Source organism: Cherax quadricarinatus, unplaced genomic scaffold (genome assembly GCF_038502225.1).
Source record: "Cherax quadricarinatus isolate ZL_2023a unplaced genomic scaffold, ASM3850222v1 Contig12, whole genome shotgun sequence".
Lineage (NCBI taxonomy): Eukaryota > Metazoa > Arthropoda > Malacostraca > Decapoda > Parastacidae > Cherax > Cherax quadricarinatus.
This window is the reverse complement of record NW_027195038.1, coordinates 681005-707759: the sequence shown is the minus strand read 5'-3', so window position 1 is coordinate 707759 and position 26755 is coordinate 681005. Positions and strand designations below refer to the sequence as shown.

Below are 26755 nucleotides of genomic sequence, written 5' to 3'. Positions count from 1 at the left end.
ACCAATGCTGTCTCCACAAGTGTAATTTATCTCTGCATTCAACTGAAGAAGCTGCAGGGCAGGTAAACATTTTAAATCTAAACCATGGGTAGCTTTTGGAATGACTTGCAGCCATATTTGAGAGGAATTAGATTTGTGAAGGTTTTGCCAAGTATGGACCTTTAGGCTTGTTGCAGTGTTTCTCCATTCTTATGTTCTTATGTTACAGCTGTTGGCTAAAACTTTATATTACGCCTCCATACATACAATACCCATCCATCACCATTATACCTCCATATATACAATACCCATCCATCACCATTATACCTCCATACATACAATACCCATCCATCACTATTATGCCTCCATACATACAAGTTTGGCCTCAGTAATAATAATAACATTAAGGGCATGTCTCACTAATACGGCAGGTTAGGTTCGAAACTAATATCAAGCAGATCACAGCCTTTTTTTCATTTACCCGTGCATATAAAAGCCTTAAAACATATTTACACTATCATTTATTAACCCTTAAACTGTCCAAATGTAAATCTACGTTTACACACACAGCGCTGCGACCTTGATTTTCCCCATTTGAAAGCATGTAAAAAAAAAACGTAGATCTACGTTTGGACAGTTTAGGGGTTAACCCTTTCAGGGTCCGTCCCGTAGATCTACGGCTTTGCGTTCAGGGTCCAAACCGTAGATCTACGCCATGAGCTCAGCTCACTCTGATAAACTGTGAGTGGTACATTTGGGCCTAGATATGAGAGAATACATCTATGTGGTATGTGTGCACCACATAAAACAGATCCTGCAGCACACTGTGTATAATGAGAGAAAAAAAATGAATTCATGATTTTTCGATTAAAACAGCAACTTTGCAGTGTTTTTTCGTATGTTTTTTATAGTTGTATTTGCGATTTCTTGGTCTCATTTGATAGAATGGAAGACATATTACAGAAATAGAGATGATTTTGATTGGTTTTAGCACTGGAAATGGCTTGAAACTGAGCTCAAAGTAGCAGAAATGTTAAATTTTTGCCGATATTCAAGAGTAAACAAACGACCTCACACGTCTAATACACGTCAGCTGGTGGGTCTAATATACATTCACAAATACGGTGATGATATTTATACAATTATTACAGTATTGCATAAGAGTAAATCTTCTATTTTTTGGTGTGAATAAAAATTCATTATGTGAATAAAAAATCAAAATGGAATTTATTTGTAAAGCCTCAAAACATAACTAATGAACAGAGGAAATGTTAGTTTAGTGCCAGGAATGCCTACATTGTTCATTCTGGAGCCTATTTTGAAATTGGAATATTTTGAACTTTGTGTTAAATTGGCCAAATTAACAATTTCCGATCACTTTATTTTGTAGTTGAAACAGTTGACTTGGCGATTTCTTGTGCTCAATCGATAGAATAGAAGTAATACTAGTGAAATAGCTAAGAATTTGGTTGATTGGAATAATGTAATTGGCCTAAAATGGGAGTCAAAGTCGGCAAAATCGCCGATTCGTAAATATCGCTGACACATCAAAATTCGCGAGAGCATAATTTCGTCAATTTTCCACCAAATTTCGTACTTTTTGTTTTATTACCTTCACAAAAAGATTCTCTACGATTTCATAAGAAAAAATAACAAATTTTTTTTTTGAAAATTCTTGGACACTGGTGCGTGACTCCAGATTTGGGCCTTGGACCCTGAAAGGGTTAAGTGACTGAACCTTTTAGAAGAGGTAATTACTGAAGGAAGGCTGAATGGCATAGTGGAGCTTCATCATCTGAGACTTCAACTCACTCGATTCGGCTCAAAGTCAGCTGTATCACCAAAAATAGTAAATGTGAATATAACTAACAAGCGCCATATTAGGAAAGCACCCTAACGCGAGCGCCACATTAGCGAGGTATGCCTGTAACAAAAACCATCATCATCATGAAGGCAGTAGGGTACTTACAGATAAGAGCAACCAACTTGGGCAGGAGACCCACTTTAATAATCTTGCCTCTCATTCCGGCATCGAATGACAAGTTCAGCAGCAACCGCACCGTCACATTCACCAAGTCGCTGTTGTTAGTGCTCACCAGGCGACTCACTTTCTCCACGATGTTCAGATCAGCCTGAGAAGCATGCATATACAAAGATAATGCTCAGATCAGCCTGAGGACAGTGTATTGCAAAATAATGCTCAAACAGCCTGGTGACAATGCATTTGCAAAAATAATATTGAGAACAGCCTAGTGACAATGCATTTATGAGAATAATGTTGGAATCAGCCTGGTAATAGTGAATTTACAAAAATAACATTCAGAGCAGTCTGGAAACAGTGCATTTACAAAAGTATTGTTCAGATCAGCCTGTGGACAGTGCATATATAGATTAAGAAATGAACTGCCTCAAAATTTGTACTTCAAAACAAAATTCAGAGGAAACAACTGAAATTTTTTATGCAAAATATTTAAATATGAAGCCTAAGTTTGTACTGAAAATTTATGTAATAAAGTACAGTAGGGCCCTGACTTATGAGGCCCTGGGTTATGAGGTTTTGCACTGACAACTTTAGTACAATGGTAAGTTTTGGCCCTACTGTATATAATGTTTTGTCAGAATTTGCACACTGCATTGTCTTCATTATATAGAGAAAATAATGTTGTGTCAGAACCTCACATGGTTTAATGTCTTCATTATATAAAGGATAACACATAATTATAATAATAATAGTATTAAGAATAATAATAATACTATCACTATTCAGAAAATGAAAAGAACTTATTTCTTTAAACCTATAACTTTACTTTAAATATCCAACATGTTAGCTTTATTATTAACTTTACTGAGAGAATAAATGATTATCTTTATTAATAACTGAAACAATCACATTGAACCTTTTATCCATTGTTGACAGGAATATAATTGAATCATTGTTTTTCACAAAAGCATTTTAGAATATAAATACGTATATCTTTGTATTATACAAATTTTGATTCATTTATAATTAATATTTTACTGTACAACTATGAAATAATTACTGTCCTACTGTACAACTATGATATAATCCTTAGTGTTAAGTAGACTGTAAGTCAATAATGTTAAGTTGGCCCATAATGCCAAGGCATAATAGAGGTTCTCTTTGTATACAACCCACTATTGTATATACAGGTCTCCCTCAACATTCACGTTTTCAGCTTTCGCGGGCTTCACACATTCGCGAATTCCCAACCGCCAAATTCCCAGCCACCAAATTCCCAGCCGCCAAATCATATTCAAGTTTCCCGCCACCTGCGAGTCCCTACTACCCTCCCACCGACCCCCGCAACTAGCAGCCAGCCCTCCCACCACTCAGTGTGGTGAGTGTTCTGTTTGTTCATTATTTGCTATTAAACTACAGTATAAATAATGTAAACCCATTCATGACTGCATATTGGAATGGCTATTCGGACAGGTATTAGACGGTGACATCATGTGTTTACTCTTGAACACAGCAAAGAATCAAACATTTCTGCTACTGCTAATAATAACAATAGTAATAATAATAATAATAATAATAAATACGATATAATTGAAGGAAGTTGTACAAAAATACGAGGGAGTGGTTGACACATCGTCAGTGTGGCTTTGTTTATGCTGGAGTGAGCATTAGTCTCCCTGCTCTTCCAAACATTTCACAATAATTCAGCAGTTGAGGCAGCGATTGAGGCAGCTGTTGAGGCAGCTGTTGAGGCAGCGATTGAGGCAGCTGTTGAGGCAGCGATTGAGGCAGTGGTTGAGGCAGCGATTGAGGCAGTGGGTGAGGCAGCTGTTGAGGCTGCTGTTGAGGCAGCGATTGAGGCAGTGGTTGAGGCAGCTGTTGAGGCAGCGATTGAGGCAGTGGTTGCGGCAGCTGTTGAGGCAGCGATTGAGGCAGTGGTTGAGGCAGCGATTGAGGCAGTGGGTGAGGCAGCTGTTGAGGCAGCAATTGAGACAGTGGGTGAGGCAGCTGTTGAGGCAGCGATTGAGGCAGCAATTGAGGCAGCTGTTGAGGCAGCGATTGAGACAGTGGGTGAGACAGCTGTTGAGGCAGCGATTGAGGCAGTGGGTGAGGCAGCTGTTGAGGCAGCGATTGAGGCAGCGATTGAGGCAGTGGTTGAGGCAGCGATTGAGGCAGCTGTTGAGGCAGCGATTGAGGCAGTGGGTGAGGCAGCGATTGAGGCAGTGGGTGAGGCAGCTGTTGAGGAAGCAATTGAGGCAGTGGTTGAGGCAGCTGTTGAGGCAGCAATTGAGGCAGTGGTTGAGGCAGCTGTTGAGGCAGCTGTTGAGGCAGCGATTGAGGCAGCTGTTGAGGCAGCTGTTGAGGCAGCTGTTGAGGCAGCTGTTGAGGCAGCGATTGAGGCAGCTGTTGAGGCAGCGGTTGAGGCAGTGGTATTTAATAACATACATGTTATTAATAATAATAATACATGTTATTAATAATATGTACTATTATTATTTATAACATATATGTTATTAAATACCACTGCCTCAACTGCTGAATTATTGTGAAATGTTTGGAAGAGCAGGGAGACTAATGTTCACTCCAACATAAACAAAGCCACACTGACGATGTGTCAACCACTCCCTCGTATTTTTGTACAATTTCCTTCTTCAATTATATCGTATTATTATTATTATTATTATTATTATTATTATTATTATTACTATTGTTATTATTAGCAGTAGCAGAAATGCTTGATTCTTTGCTGTGTTCAAGAGTAAACACATGATGTCACCGTCCAATACCTGTCCGAATAGCCATTCCAATATGCAGTCATGAATGGGTTTACATTATTTATACTGTAGTTTAATAGCAAATAATGAACAAACAAAACACTCACCACACTGAGTGGTGGGAGGGCTGGCTGCCAGTTGCGGGGGTCGGAGGGAGGGTAGTAGGGACTCACAGTGGTTGAGGAAGTGGTGGAGGTATTGGTGGAGGCAATGGTGGAGTCTGTGGTATTTAATAACATACATGTTATTAAAGCATAACATGTATATTTTTAGTACAGTTTATGACGTTTTCATGTATTTTATGGTTGTTCACAGTTCAACAAGTTAAGGAAGCAGTATTGTATTATATTTCCCTACAATATATTGGGGCACCAAACATTCACGGTTTTTCAACATTCGCGAGGCTCTTGATCCCCTAACCCTCGCGAATGTTGAGGGAGACCTGTACACAATCTCAATGTATTGTTTGCAAAGACATTAAATAAATAAATAAATAAATAAATAAATGTAAGCATTATGTAAAGGAAATCAAATATATATTACAAAGATATATAGTATTATGAGAAAATAAAGCAAAAAATAATGAAAAACTGTAATAATACTTAGAGAGTAAACTTATCATCCTCATAATGTTAATGAAGTTTAACAATACACTAATAACCCACTTAGTGTTATTAGTAAAGCATCAACTATAACTAAGAGAGCCAATGAAGTTAAAATGGTAATTTACCATGTCATCTTTATTTTCCATATAGACGGAGAGTTTTTTAAGGAACGAGACGACCAATAAGAGCAGATCTGTGGAGTCGCGCTCCAGCATGCGCACGAGAAGACCAACTATGTTCTTCCTGCGCATCTTCTCCTCAACGCGCACATCTTCAGCAATGTTTAAGAGAAGGTATGTGCACACTCGTAGCACCTGGTCAATAAAGTTATATAAGAACATAAGAAAGAAGAAACACTGCAGCAAGCCTACTGGCCCATGCGATGCGGGTCCAATTCTCCCACCGCTTAAGCCAATGCCTTAACCTAGTCAGGTTAGGTCACATTCACTTAAGGAAGGAGCACAGCATCTGTCCTAGTAGCACAAGCTAGTCAGGTCCAACTCACCCACCCACAACCACTTATGTATTTATCTAACCTATTTTTAAAACTACACAAAGTCTTAGCTTCTATGACAGTACTCGGGAGTTTGTTCCACTCACCCACAACTCTATTACCAAACCAATGCTTTCCTATATCCTTCTTGAATCTGAATTTTTCCAACTTAAAGCCACTGCTCCGAGTCCTGTCTAGGCTAGATATGTTTAGCCCAGTATATACAGCTCCTGTATTAATTCCCGTTTTCCATTTATACACCTCAATCATATCCCCCCTAATTCTAGGCCTTTCTAGAGAGTGCAGATTCAGGGCCCTCAATCTATCCTCATAGGAAAGATTTCTGATACATGGGATCAACTTTGTCATCCTCCTTTGTACATTTTCCAGTGCATTTACATCCATTCTGTAATACGGTGACCAGAACTATGCAGTATAATCTATATGAAGCCTAATCAAAGATATACAGAGTTGAAGAACAACCTGAGGACTTCTATTATTTATACTTTTTGATATGAAGCCAAGAATTCTGCTAGCTTTATTGCAAACACTTATGCACTATTGTCTTGGTTTCAGATTGCTGCTAACCAGAACTCCTAAATCATTTTTGCAAACAGTAATACATGTATACATGTGAAAGAATATTAGACTCACCAGTTGATGTGTATTGGACACTTGGCATGATTTGTTTACTTTTGAACTTTGGTAAAAATTGAACATTTCTGCTACTTTGAGCTCAATTTCAAGGTACTTTCCATTGTAAACCCAGTCAAAATCATCTCAATTTCTGTAATATGTCTTCCATTCTATACAATGAGACCAAGAAAACTAGAATACAACAATAAATACCATACGAAAATACAGTGCAAAGTCGCTGTTTTATTCCAAAAACATGGTCAAAGATTTTTTTTTCTCATTACACACTGTGTGCTGCAGGATTTTTTTTATACTGCGCACACTGACCACATAGACCCATTCTATCATATGTAGGCCTACCAGCTTTCTCTCACTAGATTTGAGGGCGCTAGAATTTAGGCGTACTAGTACGTCAAAAACCCTGGGGTGTAAGCCGTACTAGTACAGCCGAAACCCCCAAAGGCTTAATGGTTTAAGGTGCTTAGTCATAGTAGATCCCCGAGCACAAATACCACAGATGAGTTAAGGGAAGATTAGAGATTGGTACGGTGTAAGTAGTGCCATTTGGAGTATAGAGTACCTTATCTTAGATAGGATGCCTACTGTTTTGGAGACCTTCTTGGCTGTATGATGGATATGAAATTTAAGGTTGCAGTCAAGCTGAAGACCTAAAAATTTGCCCTCAGTGTGTCTCATAATGGGAGAACTATTAATCTTACCCCTTAGGATGCTACCCACAACAGTCGATTAACACACACATACAGTTGGTAGCAAACTTCTTGGATAGATTAGACTGTCCCTTATCCATAAAAATAACCAAGTATAATATACAACAATGAAAAAATACCAATACATATACGATAAAGGTAATAAAAATTTCTGTTGTGCAAAGAAAAGCAAGCAGCCAGTGAATGAAGTAGACATAACTACATCAGATTTCACTGATTAAAGCACCTTCATCAGGCTCCTATTTAACTGTCTTTACAAGAGCAAAATATGTCTGTGATAAAGAGGACTGGCTGGCAGACTAACAATAACTTACCTGATCTTGCTTCTCCACAACAGTCTGGTACTTTTTAAGGTTGCGTTCATAGTCCTGCTGCAGCTTGGCTGGATCAATAGCCAATTCTCCACCTTTCTTCCTCTTGGTCAATTGTTCACGGTACTGATCTGTCCGTTGCAACTCCCCATCAATAATGTCCATGCACAGTGACCCGATCTAAGAAAATGTAAATAATGTCAGCCAACTTACTTCACTACCAACTTTCAAAAAGGAAAATATAACATACAACAAAGTTTCTGAAGAACTTAATGGATGACAGTACTGCAAGAAACCCCCTTATTACACAGTCTTGTATAGCAAGATTTATAAAAAAATAAATACATATCCTGTACATTCAAAAACATTATACACAAGTACAGTATAATAATTTAAAACACACATAGTATGCACAACATTTTGGGCAAATTTAGACAAAGACTAAAATTTATTATTTTATTTTTATTTATTATCACACTGGCCGATTCCCACCAAGGCAGGGTGGCCCGAAAAAGAAAAACTTTCACCGTCATTCACTCCATCACTGTCTTGCCAGAAGGGTGCTTTACACTACAGTTTTTAAACTGCAACATTAACACCCCTCCTTCAGAGTGCAGGCACTGTACTTCCCATCTCCAGGACTCAAGTCCGGCCTGCCGGTTTCCCTGAATCCCTTCATAAATGTTACTTTGCTCACACTCCAACAGCACGTCAAGTATTAAAAACCATTTGTCTCCATTCACTCCTATCAAACACGCTCATGCATGCCTGCTGGAAGTCCAAGCCCCTCGCACACAAAACCTCCTTTACCCCCTCCCTCCAACCTTTCCTAGGCCGACCCCTACCCCGCCTTCCTTCCACTACAGACTGATACACTCTTGAAGTCATTCTGTTTCGCTCCATTCTCTCTACATGTCCGAACCACCTCAACAACCCTTCCTCAGCCCTCTGGACAACAGTTTTGGTAATCCCGCACCTCCTCCTAACTTCCAAACAACGAATTCTCTGCATTATATTCACACCACACATTGCTCTCAGACATGACATCTCCACTGCCTCCAGCCTTCTCCTCGCTGCAACATTCATCACCCACGCTTCACACCCATATAAGAGCGTTGGTAAAACTATACTCTCATACATTCCCCTCTTTGCCTCCAAGGACAAAGTTCTTTGTCTCCACAGACTCCTAAGTGCACCACTCACTCTTTTTCCCTCATCAATTCTATGATTCACCTCATCTTTCATAGACCCATCCGCTGACACATCCACTCCCAAATATCTGAATACGTTCACCTCCTCCATACTCTCTCCCTCCAATCTGATATTCAATCTTTCATCACCTAATCTTTTTGTTATCCTCATAACCTTACTCTTTCCTGTATTCACCTTTAATTTTCTTCTTTTGCACACCCTACCAAATTCATCCACCAATCTCTGCAACTTCTCTTCAGAATCTCCCAAGAGCACAGTGTCATCAGCAAAGAGCAGCTGTGACAACTCCCACTTTGTGTGTGATTCTTTATCTTTTAACTCCACGCCTCTTGCCAAGACCCTCGCATTTACTTCTCTTACAACCCCATCTATAAATATATTAAACAACCACGGTGACATCACACATCCTTGTCTAAGGCCTACTTTTACTGGGAAAAAATTTCCCTCTTTCCTACATACTCTAATTTGAGCCTCACTATCCTCGTAAAAACTCTTCACTGCTTTCAGTAACCTACCTCCTACACCATACACTTGCAACATCTGCCACATTGCCCCCCTATCCACCCTGTCATACGCCTTTTCCAAATCCATAAATGCCACAAAGACCTCTTTAGCCTTATCTAAATACTGTTCACTTATATGTTTCACTGTAAACACCTGGTCCACACACCCCCTACCTTTCCTAAAGCCTCCTTGTTCATCTGCTATCCTATTCTCCATCTTACTCTTAATTCTTTCAATTATAACTCTACCATACACTTTACCAGGTACACTCAACAGACTTATCCCCCTATAATTTTTGCACTCTCTTTTATCCCCTTTGCCTTTATACAAAGGAACTATGCATGCTCTCTGCCAATCCCTAGGTACCTTACCCTCTTCCATACATTTATTAAATAATTGCACCAACCACTCCAAAACTATATCCCCACCTGCTTTTAACATTTCTATCTTTATCCCATCAATCCCGGCTGCCTTACCCCCTTTCATTTTACCTACTGCCTCACGAACTTCCCCCACACTCACAACTGGCTCTTCCTCACTCCTACAAGATGTTATTCCTCCTTGCCCTATACACGAAATCACAGCTTCCCTATCTTCATCAACATTTAACAATTCCTCAAAATATTCCCTCCATCTTCCCAATACCTCTAACTCTCCATTTAATAACTCTCCTCTCCTATTTTTAACTGACAAATCCATTTGTTCTCTAGGCTTTCTTAACTTGTTAATCTCACTCCAAAACTTTTTCTTATTTTCAACAAAATTTGTTGATAACATCTCACCCACTCTCTCATTTGCTCTCTTTTTACATTGCTTCACCACTCTCTTAACCTCTCTCTTTTTCTCCATATACTCTTCCCTCCTTGCATCACTTCTACTTTGTAAAAACTTCTCATATGCTAACTTTTTCTCCCTTACTACTCTCTTTACATCATCATTCCACCAATCGCTCCTCTTCCCTCCTGCACCCACTTTCCTGTAACCACAAACTTCTGCTGAACACTCTAACACTACATTTTTAATCCTACCCCATACCTCTTCGACCCCATTGCCTATGCTCTCATTAGCCCATCTATCCTCCAATAGCTGTCTATATCTTACCCTAACTGCCTCCTCTTTTAGTTTATAAACCTTCACCTCTCTCTTCCCTGATACTTCTATTCTCCTTGTATCCCATCTACCTTTTACTCTCAGTGTAGCTACAACTAGAAAGTGATCTGATATATCTGTGGCCCCTCTATAAACATGTACATCCTGAAGTCTACTCAGCAGTCTTTTATCTACCAATACATAATCCAACAAACTACTGTCATTTCGCCCTACATCATATCTTGTATACTTATTTATCCTCTTTTTCTTAAAATATGTATTACCTATAACTAAACCCCTTTCTATACAAAGTTCAATCAAAGGGCTCCCATTATCATTTACACCTGGCACCCCAAACTTACCTACCACACCCTCTCTAAAAGTTTCTCCTACTTTAGCATTCAGGTCCCCTACCACAATTACTCTCTCACTTGGTTCAAAGGTTCCTATACATTCACTTAACATCTCCCAAAATCTCTCTCTCTCCTCTGCATTCCTCTCTTCTCCAGGTGCATACACGCTTATTATGACCCACTTCTCGCATCCAACCTTTACTTTTATCCACATAATTCTTGAATTTACACATTCATATTCTCTTTTCTCCTTCCATAACTGATCATTTAACATTACTGCTACCCCTTCCTTTGCTCTAACTCTCTCAGATACTCCAGATTTAATCCCATTTATTTCCCCCCACTGAAACTCTCCTACCCCCTTCAGCTTTGTTTCGCTTAGAGCCAGGACATCCAACTTCTTTTCATTCATAACATCAGCAATCATCTGTTTCTTGTCATCCGCACTACATCCACGCACATTTAAGCATCCCAGTTTTATAAAGTTTTTCTTCTTCTCTTTTTTAGTAAATGTATACAGGAGAAGGGGTTACTAGCCCATTGCTCCCGGCATTTTAGTCGCCTCATACAACACGCATGGCTTACGGAGGAAAGATTCTTTTCCACTTCCCCATGGACAATAGAAGAAATAAAAAAGAACAAGAGCTATTTAGAAAAAGGAGAAAAACCTAGATGTATGTATATATATATATGCATGTGCGTGTCTGTGAAGTGTGACCAAAGTGTAAGTAGGAGTAGCAAGATATCCCTGTTATCTAGCGTGTTTATGAGACAGAAAAAGAAACCAGCAATCCTACCATCATGCAAAACAGTTACAGGTTTTTGTTTCACAGTCATCTGGCAGGACGGTAGTACTTCCCTGGGTGGTTGCTGTCTACCAACCTACTACCTCTAAAGACTAAAATTACTGGTAAATAATTGCTTTAGCGAGCATGAAACGGAAACCTGTAATTGCTTTACATGATGGTAGGATTGCTGGTGTCTATTTTTTATCTCATAAACACATGGGATACCAGGTACAGTGAAAGCTCGGTACACGAACAGCTCCTTATGTAAACAAAGCTCAGCACTCTACCACACAAACGTGACCTGCTAAAACTTCGCTGTAAACTATTTCGTGTTTTTAGTATTTTTTTTTTTTTTTTTTTCAACAAGTCGGTCGTCTCCCACCGAGGCAGGGTGACCCAAAAAAAAGAAAGAAAATCCCCAAAAAGAAAATACTTTCATCATCATTCAACACTTTCACCACACTCACACATTATCACTGCTTTTGCAGAGGTGCCCAGAATACAACAGTTTAGAAGCATATATGTATAAAGATACACAAATGTTTGTTAGTGGGATGAATTGTGAAGGACCTGCCTAGTATGGGCCAACAGGCCTGCTGCAGTGTTCCTCCTTTCTTATGTTCTTATGTACAACATATCCCTCCAAACTGCCAATATCCCAAACTCAAATTCAAAGTTTATTCTCTATAAGGATTACAATGCTGAGTTTACAGAATTTGGTTATTGTGTGGTTTACATGTAGTAAAATAATAATTACGAGTGTACCACTAGAACACCTAGCATGGCTAGGCATTTCGGGCAGACTTAAATTACATCTTACGTTTAAAATATTACAAAATTATGAGGTAAGTTGGTATTATGGCTAAGTGACTAAATACTAGTTTGTGAGTTTAGCAATGTGAATGCTTTTGTTTTGGCACAATACATAGTTTCAGTATTGGAGTATCACAGGCCAACTTATGACTAGTTAAGATTCATTATTTTGAGATTGAGATTGATATTTCTGTTTATGGTCAAATGGGTGAGTGAGTGTAAGTGTGAACCACCAGGTGGTATTCATGTAGTTAGTTGACGGGGTGTATCAGGGAGATAAGATGTTTTCTGATGGTAGTTTTGAAGGTGATGAATGTGTCTACAGTTTTAGAATTTTCAGGTAGGGTGTTCCAGATTTTAGGGCCTTTGACATACTTTGAATTTTTGTAAAGGTTTAGTCGGACACGGGGAATGTCATAGAGATGTTTGTGTCTGGTGTTACCAAGCAAAAAAGATTTTGCTTGGTAACTCCCAAGAAAAAGAGAGAATCAAACATAACTCAACTTAACCTAGATTAGAAGTTAAATTTTAGGATAGATGAAGTTGAGTTAATTGGGTTATGTTTATCATAAATTAGCTTTTGCTCCATTTGCACAAAATATAACTTGCCTAATTGCACAGTCCACTAAGTACTGGAGAAATTACATAAATGAAAAACCAGCAATAAGTAATTTTCAGTTAAATTACTTAATACTAGAAAGACTACATACTTGTGAAATTAATACTTCTGGCTCTCATACAAGATATCACTTCTGGCTCTCATACATGATATCACTTCTGGCTCTCATACAAGATATCACTTCTGGTTCTCATACATGATATCACTTCTGGCTCTCATACATGATATCACTTCTGGCTCTCATACAAGATATCACTTCTGGCTCTCATACATGATATTACTTCTGGCTCTCATATATGATATCACTTCTGGCTCTCATACATGATATCACTTCTGGCTCTCATACATATCACTTCTGGCTCTCATACAAGATATCACTTCTGGCTCTCATACATGATATCACGTCTGGCTCTCATACATATCACTTCTGGCTCTCATACATGATATCACTTCTGGCTCTCATACATGATATCACTTCTGGCTCTCATACATGATATCACTTCTGGCTCTCATACATGATATCACTTCTGGCTCTCATACATATCACTTCTGGCTCTCATACAAGATATCACTTCTGGCTCTCATACATGATATCGCTTCTGGCTCTCATACATATCACTTCTGGCTCTCATACATATCACTTCTGGCTCTCATACATGATATCACTTCTGGCTCTCATACATGATATCACTTCTGGTTCTCATACATGATATCACTTCTGGCTCTCATACAAGATATCACTTCTGGCCAGGGCCGGATTAACCGCATAGGCAAACTAGGCATTTGCCTAGGGCCCCGCGCATTTGGGGGCCCCACGGTCCAAGGGGTTCAGGAGGTCATCCAAGACTGCGCACATGGTGCAAGTGCAAAGGGGTCCTTACCTAAAACATTCAAGTGTTTGGAAAGTAAAATTGATTTTTAAAAATTAATCAAAACAAAAATAAATAATGAAATAAAATAAAATAAAAATAAATAAACCTAACCATAGATGGCAACACTCAACACGCCTTTGTTTACATCAGAACAGCTGTGTTTTCCCGCTAATGGGCAAGTATGGGAGATTCCTCTCCAATTTTCTGTAGTAATTACACGTTATCTAGACTTGTACTGTGACAAATTAACTGAAGTGTTGTTGATAGACATTGATGTGTATGGATAAATGTTTGTTTTTGCCTCTAAATGTTAAGGGAAGTACCTGATAGGGTTACTTGACCAGTAAAGACGCATGAACCAGTAAAGACGCATTTTTGGTAAAAATACTATAAAGAAAAACCTAAAAACGCAAACTGACTTCCGTTTGTAGGTTTTAAAAGCACTTTGTCCTGTCTTTAAGTCTTTATCATTTCAATAACAGATCTCAATTGATTGATGTTCTACATCACTTCCGTCGCAAATGCTTAGTTTTCAAGTTGCGACGGAAGTGATGTAGAACATCAATTAATTTACTACATATTTCCCCAGAAACACATAAGCCACATCAGAAAATCGTTGGTTGGGTGAAACTGAAAATTGTCCCTGCATTCTTTAATTCTCATGTCCTTATCTATGGTGGTAAGCCATATATCATGCAAAACATAATGATTAGTTTAGTTATGAAAATAGCAATATAAACACCATTGTGCATTGTTCTTGGACTCAGTATGATTTCTGTTTAAGTAAATTGGAGATCAAGGAGGATGAATTAGTAAAATATTCGTAGCCCAAATCACTAACCTAATCTATGGTAAAAGTTCTGTATATGACTCCTTTCTGGTAACGTTTTGAATTTTTAGATGCGCAGCCAGAGGAAAGGGGGCTACAAGGGCCATATCCCCCCCAATTGACAGAAAAAAAAAATTAATAATAATTAAAAAAATAATAATAATTGATAATGAAAAATTTGTATTTGCATGATTACAGACAGTGATACATCCTCATTATGGCATCTCGTGAACGTGATGTTGGACGTTCTTATGCGAGTGGGTCACAGAAAAGAAAGAAGAAAATTCAAGAAGAACAGAAAAAGAAAGATGTAGGAAGCTGCAGAAAGATCACAGACATGCTTACGAAAACAGTTTCTGATGTTACCAGTACAGTTGAATCTGCAGATACGTCAGATCATACAGGAAGCCCTCCCTCCATTATTTCTCAGCCAGCATCTACTTCTTTTGTGTCTCCTCTCAATGTCTCAAAGGACATTTCATCCACAGGATTTGTCTTAAAAGATCCTGCCTCATGGCCAAATGTAATCCCAGATTCTCTACGTAATGCTTTCATTGCAGAAAACTTCAGTCAAACTCTGAACATTGACTTTAGGAAATCAGCAAGGATTTATGATGATGGAAGTCGTCGTTGTTTAAAATCATCTATGTTTTATTGGAAGCTTGCAAATTCAGAAACTGTGAAAAGATCATGGATGGTATACTCTGAAAGCTCAGGAAAAGTGTACTGTTCAGCATGCAAGCTATTTTCTACCAAAGAAAATACCTTCACACAGGGGTTCAATGACTGGAAAAATTCCAAGCATTTCGAGGAACATGAAAACAGCACCACTCACAGGAGCTGCATTTTAGCCAGTGTATTTCGTGTACAGAAAAAAGGCTTATTGGATTCTCATTTGGAAAATCAAACTGAAAAAGAGCGCACTTATTGGAGAAAAGTTCTAGAAAGAGTCGTTGCTGTTGTAAAATTCTTAGCTCTAAGAGGACTTGCTTTCCGTGGAGAAAATGAGGTTTTTGGTTCGGAAAACAATGGCAATTTCCTAGGGATCATAGAACTGTTAGCACAATTCGATCCATTCTTAGCAAATCATGTGTCACGCCTTGGGAATGCAGGAAGAGGCACTGTATCTTACATGTCATCTACTATATGCAATGAATTTATTAAACTGATGACTAAGAAGGTCCTCAATAACACCATAGCAGCTGTGAAAACTGCAAAATACTTTGCAATAAGTGTAGATTCAACACCAGATATTTCACATACAGATCAACTGACATTCATTGTTCGCTTTGTCGACTCCAGTGGTAAGCCTGTAGAGCGCTTTATAAAATTCATTCCTCTTTCAGGCCATGATGGAGAAACAATGATGAATGTAGTACTGGATACTCTGCTTGAACATGATCTCTCTATTATGGATTGCCGTGGCCAGAGCTATGACAATGCAAGTAACATGTCGGGTAAATATAATGGATTGCAAGCCCGTATCAAGCAAATCAACCCACTTGCTGAATATGTGCCCTGCTCAGCACATTCTCTTAATCTTGTTGGATCATGTGCTGCGGAGTGTTGTGTCGCTGCAGTTTCATTTTTTGGACTTTTACAAGCACTCTTTAATTTTTTCTCTGCTTCAACGCATCGGTGGAGTATACTCAAGTCAACCATTCATGGAGATGTCATCAAATCATTATCAACAACAAGGTGGTCAGCGCAGCATGATGCAACACATGCTTTGAAAGACAGCTTTGCTGAAATACGTTCTGCTTTGATCCAAATAGCAGAGGATGAAGACCAGACAGCAACTACAAGAAGCGAAGCAGCCAGCTTAGCATCAAAATTGGAAGATTTTGAAATGGCCTTACTCTGTGTGCTTTGGGACTGTATACTGGAACGGTTAAATGCCACGAACAAGACACTTCAGAAAATTGAAATTGAAATGGCTACTTGTGCTAACCTCTATGCAGGCTTAGTGGAATTTGTAAGCTCACTTCGCAATGATGAAGCTTTTGAAATGTTTAAAGAGAAAGCTAAACTGCTGGTGAAAGACTACAGTTACCGGGCTGATCATCAGCGGTCAAGGAAGAGGAAACGCAATTTTGAAGAGCCAGACAATGAAACTGTGTTGCTACCAAGGCAGAAATGTAAGACAGCTACATACTTCGTCATTCTGGATTCACTGATTACAGAATTGGTGAAAAGAAAAGAAATCTACCAGAATCTCAATGACAAGGTTGGATTTCTGTTCAAAATTACTACTATGCCAGATGCAGAATTGAGAGAAGCTGCATTAAAGTTGCAACAACACCTTTCAGCAGATGTTCAGGACACATTTGTTGAAGAAATAGTTCATTTTTCTGGGTATATGAATCAGATTAAAGCTCCACCTGAAAAATGTGCACCCTCAGCTGCTTTGAAACATTTAAGAAATGCAGGTATCTCAGAAACCTTCCGTAATGTTGACATAGTGTATCGTCTTTACCTAACACTTCCAGCTACTAACTGCGAAGGAGAACGTTCATTTTCTGTTTTGAAAAGAGTGAAAAACCAGCTCCGTTCAACAATGAGCCAAGACAAATTGTGTAACCTAGCCTTGTTGACCATTGAGTCTGATCTAACAAGAAATATTGATTTTCAGAATATAATTGATGATTTTTCCAATATGAAATCCAGAAAAAAGTTTATTTAAGAAGTGCCTGTGAATATAAACAATTCTTTACTTTCTTGAGTTTATATTATTTGATAGTCTTATGCATGATGCAATGATAACAATAATGGTCAGTGATTTATAAAGGGAATAATAGTGCTGTAGTGGTTATGCTGAATATAATAGGTACATGATGTCACTACTTTAATAGCCTAATCTAGTAATACTATGCTGTCTTGAGTTTATTCTCTTTAAAATGCATGATTTAACAAGATAGTTATAATGGCTGTTATAATGGTTGTTTGGTTGTCTTGATGTACTTTCCCTATTAAATTTAATCTAAATAGCCAGAATGTATTTAATTAGACCTTAAACAGGCTCACACCGACCCCCCCCACCCCCAAGCTGGAAGGGGTCGCTTCACTTACCCGTAACTCAAAGGGGCCCCGCCAATCTGAATAGCCTAGGGCCCGGAGACTTCTTAATCCGGCCCTGCTTCTGGCTCTCATACAAGATATCACTTCTGGCTCTCATACATGATATCACTTCTGGCTCTCATACATGATATCACTTCTGGTTCTCATACATGATATCACTTCTGGTTCTCATACATGATATCACTTCTGGCTCTCATACAAGATATCACTTCTGGCTCTCATACAAGATATCACTTCTGGCACTCATACAAGATATCACTTCTGGCTCTCATACAAGATATCACTTCTGGCACTCATACATGATATCACTTCTGGCTCTCATACAAGATATCACTTCTGGCACTCATACAAGATATCACTTCTGGCTCTCATACAAGATATCACTTCTGGCACTCATACATGATATCACTTCTGGCTCTCATACAAGATATCACTTCTGGCACTCATACAAGATATCACTTCTGGCACTCATACAAGATATCACTTCTGGCTCTCATACAAGATATCACTTCTGGCTCTCATACAAGATATCACTTCTGGCTCTCATACAAGATATCACTTCTGGCTCTCATACAAGATATCACTTCTGGCTCTCATACAAGATATCACTTCTGGCTCTCGTACAAGATATCACTTCTGGCTCTCATACATGATATCAACTGCATGTAAAAAATAACAAGTCAAAATATAAATTACAAGATTATTAAAATTAAAATTGTAAATGACAGGTTAAAAAAGTTTGAATGAAACAATAGTTTTTGATATTACAATAAAAGATTGTTGTCTGGGAGACATATGGTGTAAATATGAATGAACTAGTTAAAACACACACACACAACATTTTCAGTTTTGTAATTCATTACAATTGTTTACGTTATCTAGTGGGTTATTACACATTTTTGATCATTTTATTTGCGTTGGGTTTCTGTTAAAGTTCAGACAAATATGCCACGAGCTGTTGCAGCAAGACAGTGGAAATGTTATGTTTGAGACCAATGTGAATACTGTGCAAAAAATTCATAGTAGTAATTAGAGGAGAGTACGAGGTCGTAAATACAGGTCAGAGCGCTGAGGAGTTACTGACGTACTTTCACCATTTTGACAAGTTGCACCATAAATTTACTCAGAGAAGGTACATAAATTTCCTACGAGATAAAGCCAAGGTAATACTATACTTCTTTTCACTGTCATTTGTCTTCTCAATTAATATAAGCCATTTGTGAGCCATAGGCTGTTTAGCCTTTTTGTATTTATTTGTTTAGAGTCATTTGTTTATAGAGTTATTTCTTTAGAGCTATTAAATGAAGAGTTAGAGGTATCAGGAAGATGGAGGGAATATTTTGAGGAATTGTTAAACGCTGATAAAGATAGAGAAGCTGTGATTACGTGTAGTATAGGGTAAGGAGGAATAACATCTTGAAGGAGTGAGGAGGAGCAACTTGTGAGTGTGGGGAAAGTTTATGAGGCAGTGGGCAGAATGAAAGTGGGTAAGGCAGCTGAGATTGATGGGATAAAGATAGAAATGTTAAAAGCAGGTGGGGATATAGTTCTGGAGGGGTTGGTGCTTTTATTTAATAAATGTAAGTTTATTCAGGTCTTAGGTAGTAGGTTGGTAGACAGCAACTGCCCAGGGAGGTACTACCGTCCTGCCAAGTGAGTGTAAAACAAAAGCCTGTAATTGTTTTACATGATGGTAGGATTGCTGGTGTCCTTTTTTCTGTCTCATGAACATGCAAGATTTCAGGTATGTTTTCCTACTTCTACTTACACTTAGGTCACATTACACTATTTTCATTCTAGTTCTTATTCTTGTTTATTTCCTCTTATCTCCATGGGAAAGTGGAACAGAATTCTTCCTCCGTAAGCCATGCGTGTTGTAAGAGGCGACTAAAATGCCGGGAGCAAGGGGCTAGTAACCCCTTCTCCTGTGTATATTACTAAATTTAAAAGGAGAAACTTTAGTTTTTTCTTTTGGGTCACCCCACCTCAGTGGGATACGGCTGGTATGTTGAAAGAAGAAGAAAAGTTTATTCAGGTCCTAGGTAGAAGGCTGGTAGACAGCAACTGCCCAGGGAGGTCCTACCGTCCTGCCAAGTGAGTGCAAAATGAAAGCCTGTAATTGTTTTACATGATGGTAGGATTACTGGCATCATTTTTTCTGTCTCATAAACATGCAAGATTTCAGGTACGTCCTGCTACTTCTACTTACACTTAGGTCACACTACACATACATGTATACAGGCATATATATATACACACTCCTCTGGGTTTTCTGCTATTTTCTTTCTAGTTCTTGTTTATTTCCTCTGGGTTTTCTATTTTCTTTCTAGTTCTTGTTCTTGTTTATTTCCTCTTATCTCCATGGGGAAGTGGAACAGAATTCTTCCTCCATAAGCCATGCGTGTTGTAAGAGGCGACTAATATGCCGTGGGCAAGGGGCTAGTAACCTCTTCTCTTGCATAAATTACTAAATTTAAAAAGAAAAACTTGTGTTTTTCTTTTTAGGTCACCCTGCTTTGGTGGGATGCGGACGGTGCATTGAAAGAAGAAGAAAGAAGTCTGTTGAGTATATGTGGTAAAGTGTATGGTAGAGTTATTAATGAAAGAATTAAGAGTAAGATGGAGAGCAGGATCGCAGATGAACAAGGAGGCTTTAGGAAGGGTAGGCGGTATATAGACCAAGTGTTTACAGTGAAACATACAAGTGAGCAGTATTTAGATAAGGGTAAAGAGGCTTTTGTGGCATTTATGGATTTGGAAAAGGCATATGACAGGGTGGATAGGGTGGCAGTATGGTAGATGTTGCAAATGTATGGTATAGGAGGTAGGTTATTGAAAGCAGTGAAGAATTTTTATGAGGATAGTGAGGCTCAGGTTAGAGTATGTAGGAGAGAGGGAGATTATTTCCCAGTAAAAGTAGGCCTCAGACAAGGATGTGTGATGTCACTATGGTTGTTCAATTTATTTATAGATGGGGTTGTAAGAGAAGTGAATGCATGCATTCAAGTGTCACCCATTTCTATATAAACAATGTATTATATGGAAATAAACTTGAAGTTGAATGTAAACACCAAACCAACATAGAGACCATAAGTAAACCTTCTACTCCATCTACTGAAGAGGGTCTCAGAAATTGAGATACACAACCCTTCTTATTTGCTGTTTTATTTGTTTCCACATAGGTTTTGCATTATTCTTCAGAGTAAGTTTGAAGCAGAAATAGTAACACATTAGAGAAGCAAGATTCAAGCCACTGGCCTTCTAGTTTTAGGACAGACTTGTCATGGGTTCTGATCTTGCCCACTCTTTGAGTAAGTCTGAAACACTCACCTTAAAACAGTTTAATATCATGAGTGTTATGAAGAGGAGTGATATGCATACATGTATACTCTTGAGAGGAAGTGTGAAATACTGATCTTGAAGTGAGAGATGACAGTGTGGAACACTCACCTTAAAGAAAGAGATGACAGTGTGGAACACTCACCTTGAAGTGAGAGATGACAGTGTGGAAGTTTGAGAAGACAGAGAAGCAGAAGAAGGTGTAGACGATGTTATAACTCAGGTCCAGACTCTTCTTCCAGTCTTCACGCAACACTCTCGCCAGGGCTCCTAAAACGGTCTCTGTGGGTACAACCTCAACATTTAGTACACCTAATTACTTTGCAACAAATTCCATTATAAATTAGTTTGTGTAATTACTCTTTGTGTATTTACACATTAGCTGTAGCAAACCATATATAACAAGAATTCTTCAATAAGATATACTCTATTATCTCAACAGACTCGTTAAAAAAATGTCAGTTCTTTCTAGGAAGCACACAAGAAGTCCTTAGAATGCAATTTTTAATTTAGGATCAATTTTGGTGACATTTCTAAGTTCATACTAATTACACAAGCAATAATATTTTAAAATAATCTGTATTTACTAGCTGAAAACCTGCAATAATTTTTTTTCAACACTCTGGCCGTCTCCCACCAAGGGAGGGTGACCCAAAAACGAAACACTTTCACCATCATTAACACAATCACTGTCTTTGCAGAGGTGCCCAGATATGACAGTTTAGAGGTCACTCCAGACAGTCAATATCCCAAACCCCTCACCTAAATGACTGTAAATGTAAAATTCCAAATACAGTGGACCCCCGGTTAACGATATTTTTTCACTCCAGAAGTATGTTCTGGTGCCAGTACTGACCGAATTTGTTCCCATAAGAAATATTGTGAAGTAGATTAGTCCATTTCAGACCCCCAAACATACACGTACAAACGCACTTACTTAAATACACTTACATAATTGGTCGCATTCTGAGGTAATCGTTATGCGGGGGTCCACTGTACAGTAGGGCTCCACTTATAAATGCATACAAATATTAAATAACAAGTTTACACTAACATATATTAAGTTAGCAATAGAACTAGGCATTAAAAACAATAAAAAAGTAAAATACACATATAGTACACTCATTACTTACCTTAAAATATTTGTAGTCTTAGTCTAGGGTGAGACAAGTAGTATTTATTGTAAGAAATCAGGTGTGGTATGTATGGTAGTCAGCCAGGCTACCATACCAGGCCACCCCACCTACACATAATATTCTATGACATTTAAGCGTCCCAGGGCGATAAAATGCACATACAGTTCGCTCATTACTTACCTTAAAATATTTGTATTCTTAATGTAGGGTCAGGGGTGAGTAAACGAGATAAAACAAATAAATGAGAGAGAGAGAATGAGCACGTGAGGGAGGAGAGGCGCAGAGTTTTGTAAATAAACCAGGCGAATGCAAGTTTTGTAAACAAACTAGGTGAATGCAAGTTTTGTAAACAAACCAGGCGAATGCAAGTTTTGTAAACAAACCAGGCAAACGCAAGTTTTGTAAACAAACCAGGCAAACGCAAGTTTTGTAAACAAACCAGGCGAATGCAAGTTTTGTAAATAAACCAGGTGTACACGTCTGGTTTGTGTACAAGTTACATTGTGTACAAGTTGCCTCTACATTGATATGGTAGAATAAATAAAGAGGAACACTTCCATTCTCATGTAACACCATTTTTAGAAGAAATGTCGCTTTGAGTGAAGACAATGGAAATAAGTCACTCTGTCTGACTTTTTTGGGTTATCCTAGGTACTTTACATATATGCTGCTATGTATGATAATCTATGTAACTGTATTTGTGTATACCTGAATAAACTTATATACAAAAGGAACAATTTTCTTCAGTTACCCCCAGTAACACATTTTCTTTTATGTTGGACTAGAAAAAACATTATTCTTGCCGTCACTCGTACAAGTCGTCTAGCTACCACATCTCATATTTATGTTTATTTATTTTACTGTGGGGTGTATTTATCATCTTTATATGTTATGAATCGTGTTTATTATATAATTTTGAAAAAATATCATAGATGGATTAATGAAAATACGTATATTAACTTAATATACGACATTTAATGAGACTCGGTGATTATTATTATCATTAATAATATGGTGCCTCAAGACATAAGACACTTAATGATTTTAATGTGTACCTGCATGCCAGCACAGTGTGTAAGTTTATTTAGATACAGGTATGCATAAGAATAATTATCAGAGTATACATAAAATATGAAATAACTTTTAAAACACTTGAAATTTTAGAGTTTCCAGACAATGGAGAGACATAGTGCTTACCGATCTCACATAGAATGTAAACAAACCAGGTGGGGCGCAGTGACCGTATTAGAAAGTCAGGTGGGAGGAGCTGTATAGAGTTTTTTTGGTCATAATCTGAAATGACCGTATTAGCAGAACACCATGAAGTGAAACGCCGTAAAGCGGAGCCCTACTGTACAGATTTGCCAAATAAATCTTAAGTTAGTCCTAACTTTGCCTAATACACTCTCCCAATATTTTTTTTTTATTATTATCACACTGGCCGATTCCCACCAAGGCAGGGTGGCCCGAAAAAGAAAAACTTTCACCATCATTCACTCCATCACTGTCTTGCCAGAAGAGTGCTTTACACTACAGTTTTTAAACTGCAACATTAACACCCCTCCTTCAGAGTGCAGGCACTGTACTTCCCATCTCCAGGACTCAAGTCCGGCCTGCCGGTTTCCCTGAATCCCTTCATAAATGTTACTTTGCTCACACTCCAACAGCACGTCAAGTATTAAAAACCATTTGTCTCCATTCACTCCTATCAAACATGCTCACGCAAATTCATCCTACCAAAATTCATCCACCAATCTCTGCAACTTCTCTTCAGAATCTCCCAAGAGCACAGTGTCATCAGCAAAGAGCAACTGTGACAACTCCCACTTTATGTGTGATTCTTTATCTTTTAACTCCACGCCTCTTGCCAAGACCCTCGCATTTACTTCTCTTACAACCCCATCTATAAATATATTAAACAACCACGGTGACATCACACATCCTTGTCTAAGGCCTACTTTTACTGGGAAATAATTTCCCTCTTTCCTACATACTCTAACTTGAGCCTCACTATCCTCGTAAAAACTCTTCACTGCTTTCAGTAACCTACCTCCTACACCATACACCTGCAACATCTGCCACATTGCCCCCCTATCCACCCTGTCATATGCCTTTTCCAAATCCATAAATGCCACAAAGACTTCTTTAGCCTTATCTAAATACTGTTCACTTATATGTTTCACTGTAAACACCTGGTCCACACACCCCCTACCTTTCCTAAAGCCTCCTTGTTCATCTGCTATCCTATTCTCCGTCTTACTCTTAATTCTTTCAATAATAACTCTACCATACACTTTACCAGGTATACTCAACAGACTTATCCCCCTATAATTTTTGCACTCTCTTTTGTCCCCTTTGCCTTTATACAAAGGAACTATGCATGCTCTCTGCCAATCCCTAGGTACCTTACCCTCTTCCATACATTTATTAAATAATTGCACCAACCACTCCAAAACTATATCCCCACCTGCTTTTAACATTTCTATCTTTATCCCATCAATCCCGGCTGCCTTACCCCCTTTCATTTTACCTACTGCCTCACGAACTTCCCCCACACTCACAACTGGCTCTTCCTCACTCCTACAAGATGTTATTCCTCCTTGCCCTATACACAGACCAGGCCGCGGGGCGTTGACCCCCGGAACTCTCTCCAGGTAAACTCCAGGTAAACACAAAATCACAGCTTCCCTATCTTCATCAACATTTAACAATTCCTCAAAATATTCCCTCCATCTTCCCAATACCTCTAACTCTCCATTTAATAACTCTCCTCTCCTATTTTTAACTGACAAATCCATTTGTTCTCTAGGCTTCCTTAACTTGTTAATCTCACTCAAAAACTTTTTCTTATTTTCAACAAAATTTGTTGATAACATCTCACCCACTCTCTCATTTGCTCTCTTTTTACATTGCTTCACCACTCTCTTAACCTCTCTCTTTTTCTCCATATACTCTTCCCACCTTGCATCACTTCTACTTTGTAAAAACTTCTCATATGCTAACTTTTTCTCCCTTACTACTCTCTTTACATCATCATTCCACCAATCGCTCCTCTTCCCTCCCGAACCCACTTTCCTGTAACCACAAACTTCTGCTGAACACTCTAACACTACATTTTTAAACCTACCCAAAATGCCCCCAATAAAAAGTAGGGGCGCCATTGGTACACTAAGAGAAAACACCATAAGTGTCCGGGGCCCAAAACTGTTCAACAGCCTCCCATCAAGCATTAGGGGAATTGCCAATAAACCCCTGGCTGCCTTCAAGAGAGAGCTGGACAGATACCTAAAGTCAGTGCCGGATCAGCCGGGCTGTGGCTCGTACGTTGGACTGCGTGCGGCCAGCAGTAACAGCCTAGTTGATCAGGCCCTGATCCATCGGGAGGCCTGGTCATGGACCGGGCCGCGGGCTCGTTGATCCCCGGAATAACCTCCAGGTATCCAGGTAACCCCATACCTCTTCGACCCCATTGCCTATGCTCTCATTAGCCCATCTATCCTCCAATAGCTGTTTATATCTTTCCCTAACTGCCTCCTCTTTTAGTTTATAAACCTTCACCTCTCTCTTCCCTGATGCTTCTATTCTCCTTGTGTCCCACCTATCTTTTACTCTCAGTGTAGCTACAACTAGAAAGTGATCTGATATATCTGTGGCCCCTCTATAAACATGTACATCCTGAAGTCTACTCAACAGTCTTTTATCTACCAATACATAATCCAACAAACTACTGTCATTTCGCCCTACATCATATCTTGCATACTTATTTATCCTCTTTTTCTTAAAATATGTATTACCTATAACTAAACCCCTTTCTATACAAAGTTCAATCAAAGGGCTCCCATTATCATTTACACCTGGCACCCCAAACTTACCTACCACACCCTCTCTAAAAGTTTCTCCTACTTTAGCATTCAGGTCCCCTACCATAATTACTCTCTCACTTGGTTCAAAGGCTCCTACACATTCACTTAACATCTCCCAAAATCTCTCTCTCTCCTCTGCATTCCTCTCTTCTCCAGGTGCATACACGCTTATTATGACCCACTTCTCGCATCCAACCTTTACTTTAATCCACATAATTCTTGCATTTACACATTCATATTCTCTTTTCTCCTTCCATAACTGATCATTCAACATTTTTGCTACCCCTTCCTTTGCTCTAACTCTCTCAGATACTCCAGATTTAATCCTATTTATTTCCCCCCACCGAAACTCCCCTACCCCCTTCAGCTTTGTTTCGCTTAGGGCCAGGACATCCAACTTCTTTTCATTCATAACATCAGCAATCATCTGTTTCTTGTCATCCGCACTACATCCACGCACATTCAAGCATCCCAGTTTTATAAAGTTTTTCTTCTTCTCTTTTTTAGTAAATGTCTACAGAAGGGGTTACTAGCCCATTGCTCCCGGCATTTTAGTCGCCTCATACGACACGCATGGCTTACGGAGGAAAGATTCTTTTCCACTTCCCCATGGACAATAGAAGAAATAAAGAAGAACAAGAGCTATTTAGAAAAAGGAGAAAAACCTAGATGTATGTATATATATATGCATGTGCGTGTCTGTGAAGTGTGACCAAAGTGTAAGTTGGAGTAGCAAGATATCCCTGTTATCTA

General features: G+C 38.7%; 1 protein-coding gene across 2 annotated transcripts in view; it reads right to left on the bottom strand.

Annotated features, from left to right (window-relative positions):
* The window catches only part of Kap3 (kinesin associated protein 3), a 107576-nt gene that overhangs the window by 41806 nt on the left and 39015 nt on the right, over positions 1 to 26755 (bottom strand). For both annotated transcript variants that reach the window (XR_011391008.1, XM_070079748.1), the window contains exons 5-8: positions 21149 to 21285; positions 7511 to 7687; positions 5465 to 5653; positions 1949 to 2111 (exon numbers count right to left, since the gene is read on the bottom strand). Coding sequence is in view for 1 of the 2 variants with exons in the window: in XM_070079748.1 (XP_069935849.1) it covers positions 1949 to 2111; positions 5465 to 5653; positions 7511 to 7687; positions 21149 to 21285 (666 nt within the window). In the remaining variant the exon portion in view is untranslated. The remainder of the gene's footprint in view (positions 1 to 1948; positions 2112 to 5464; positions 5654 to 7510; positions 7688 to 21148; positions 21286 to 26755) is intronic.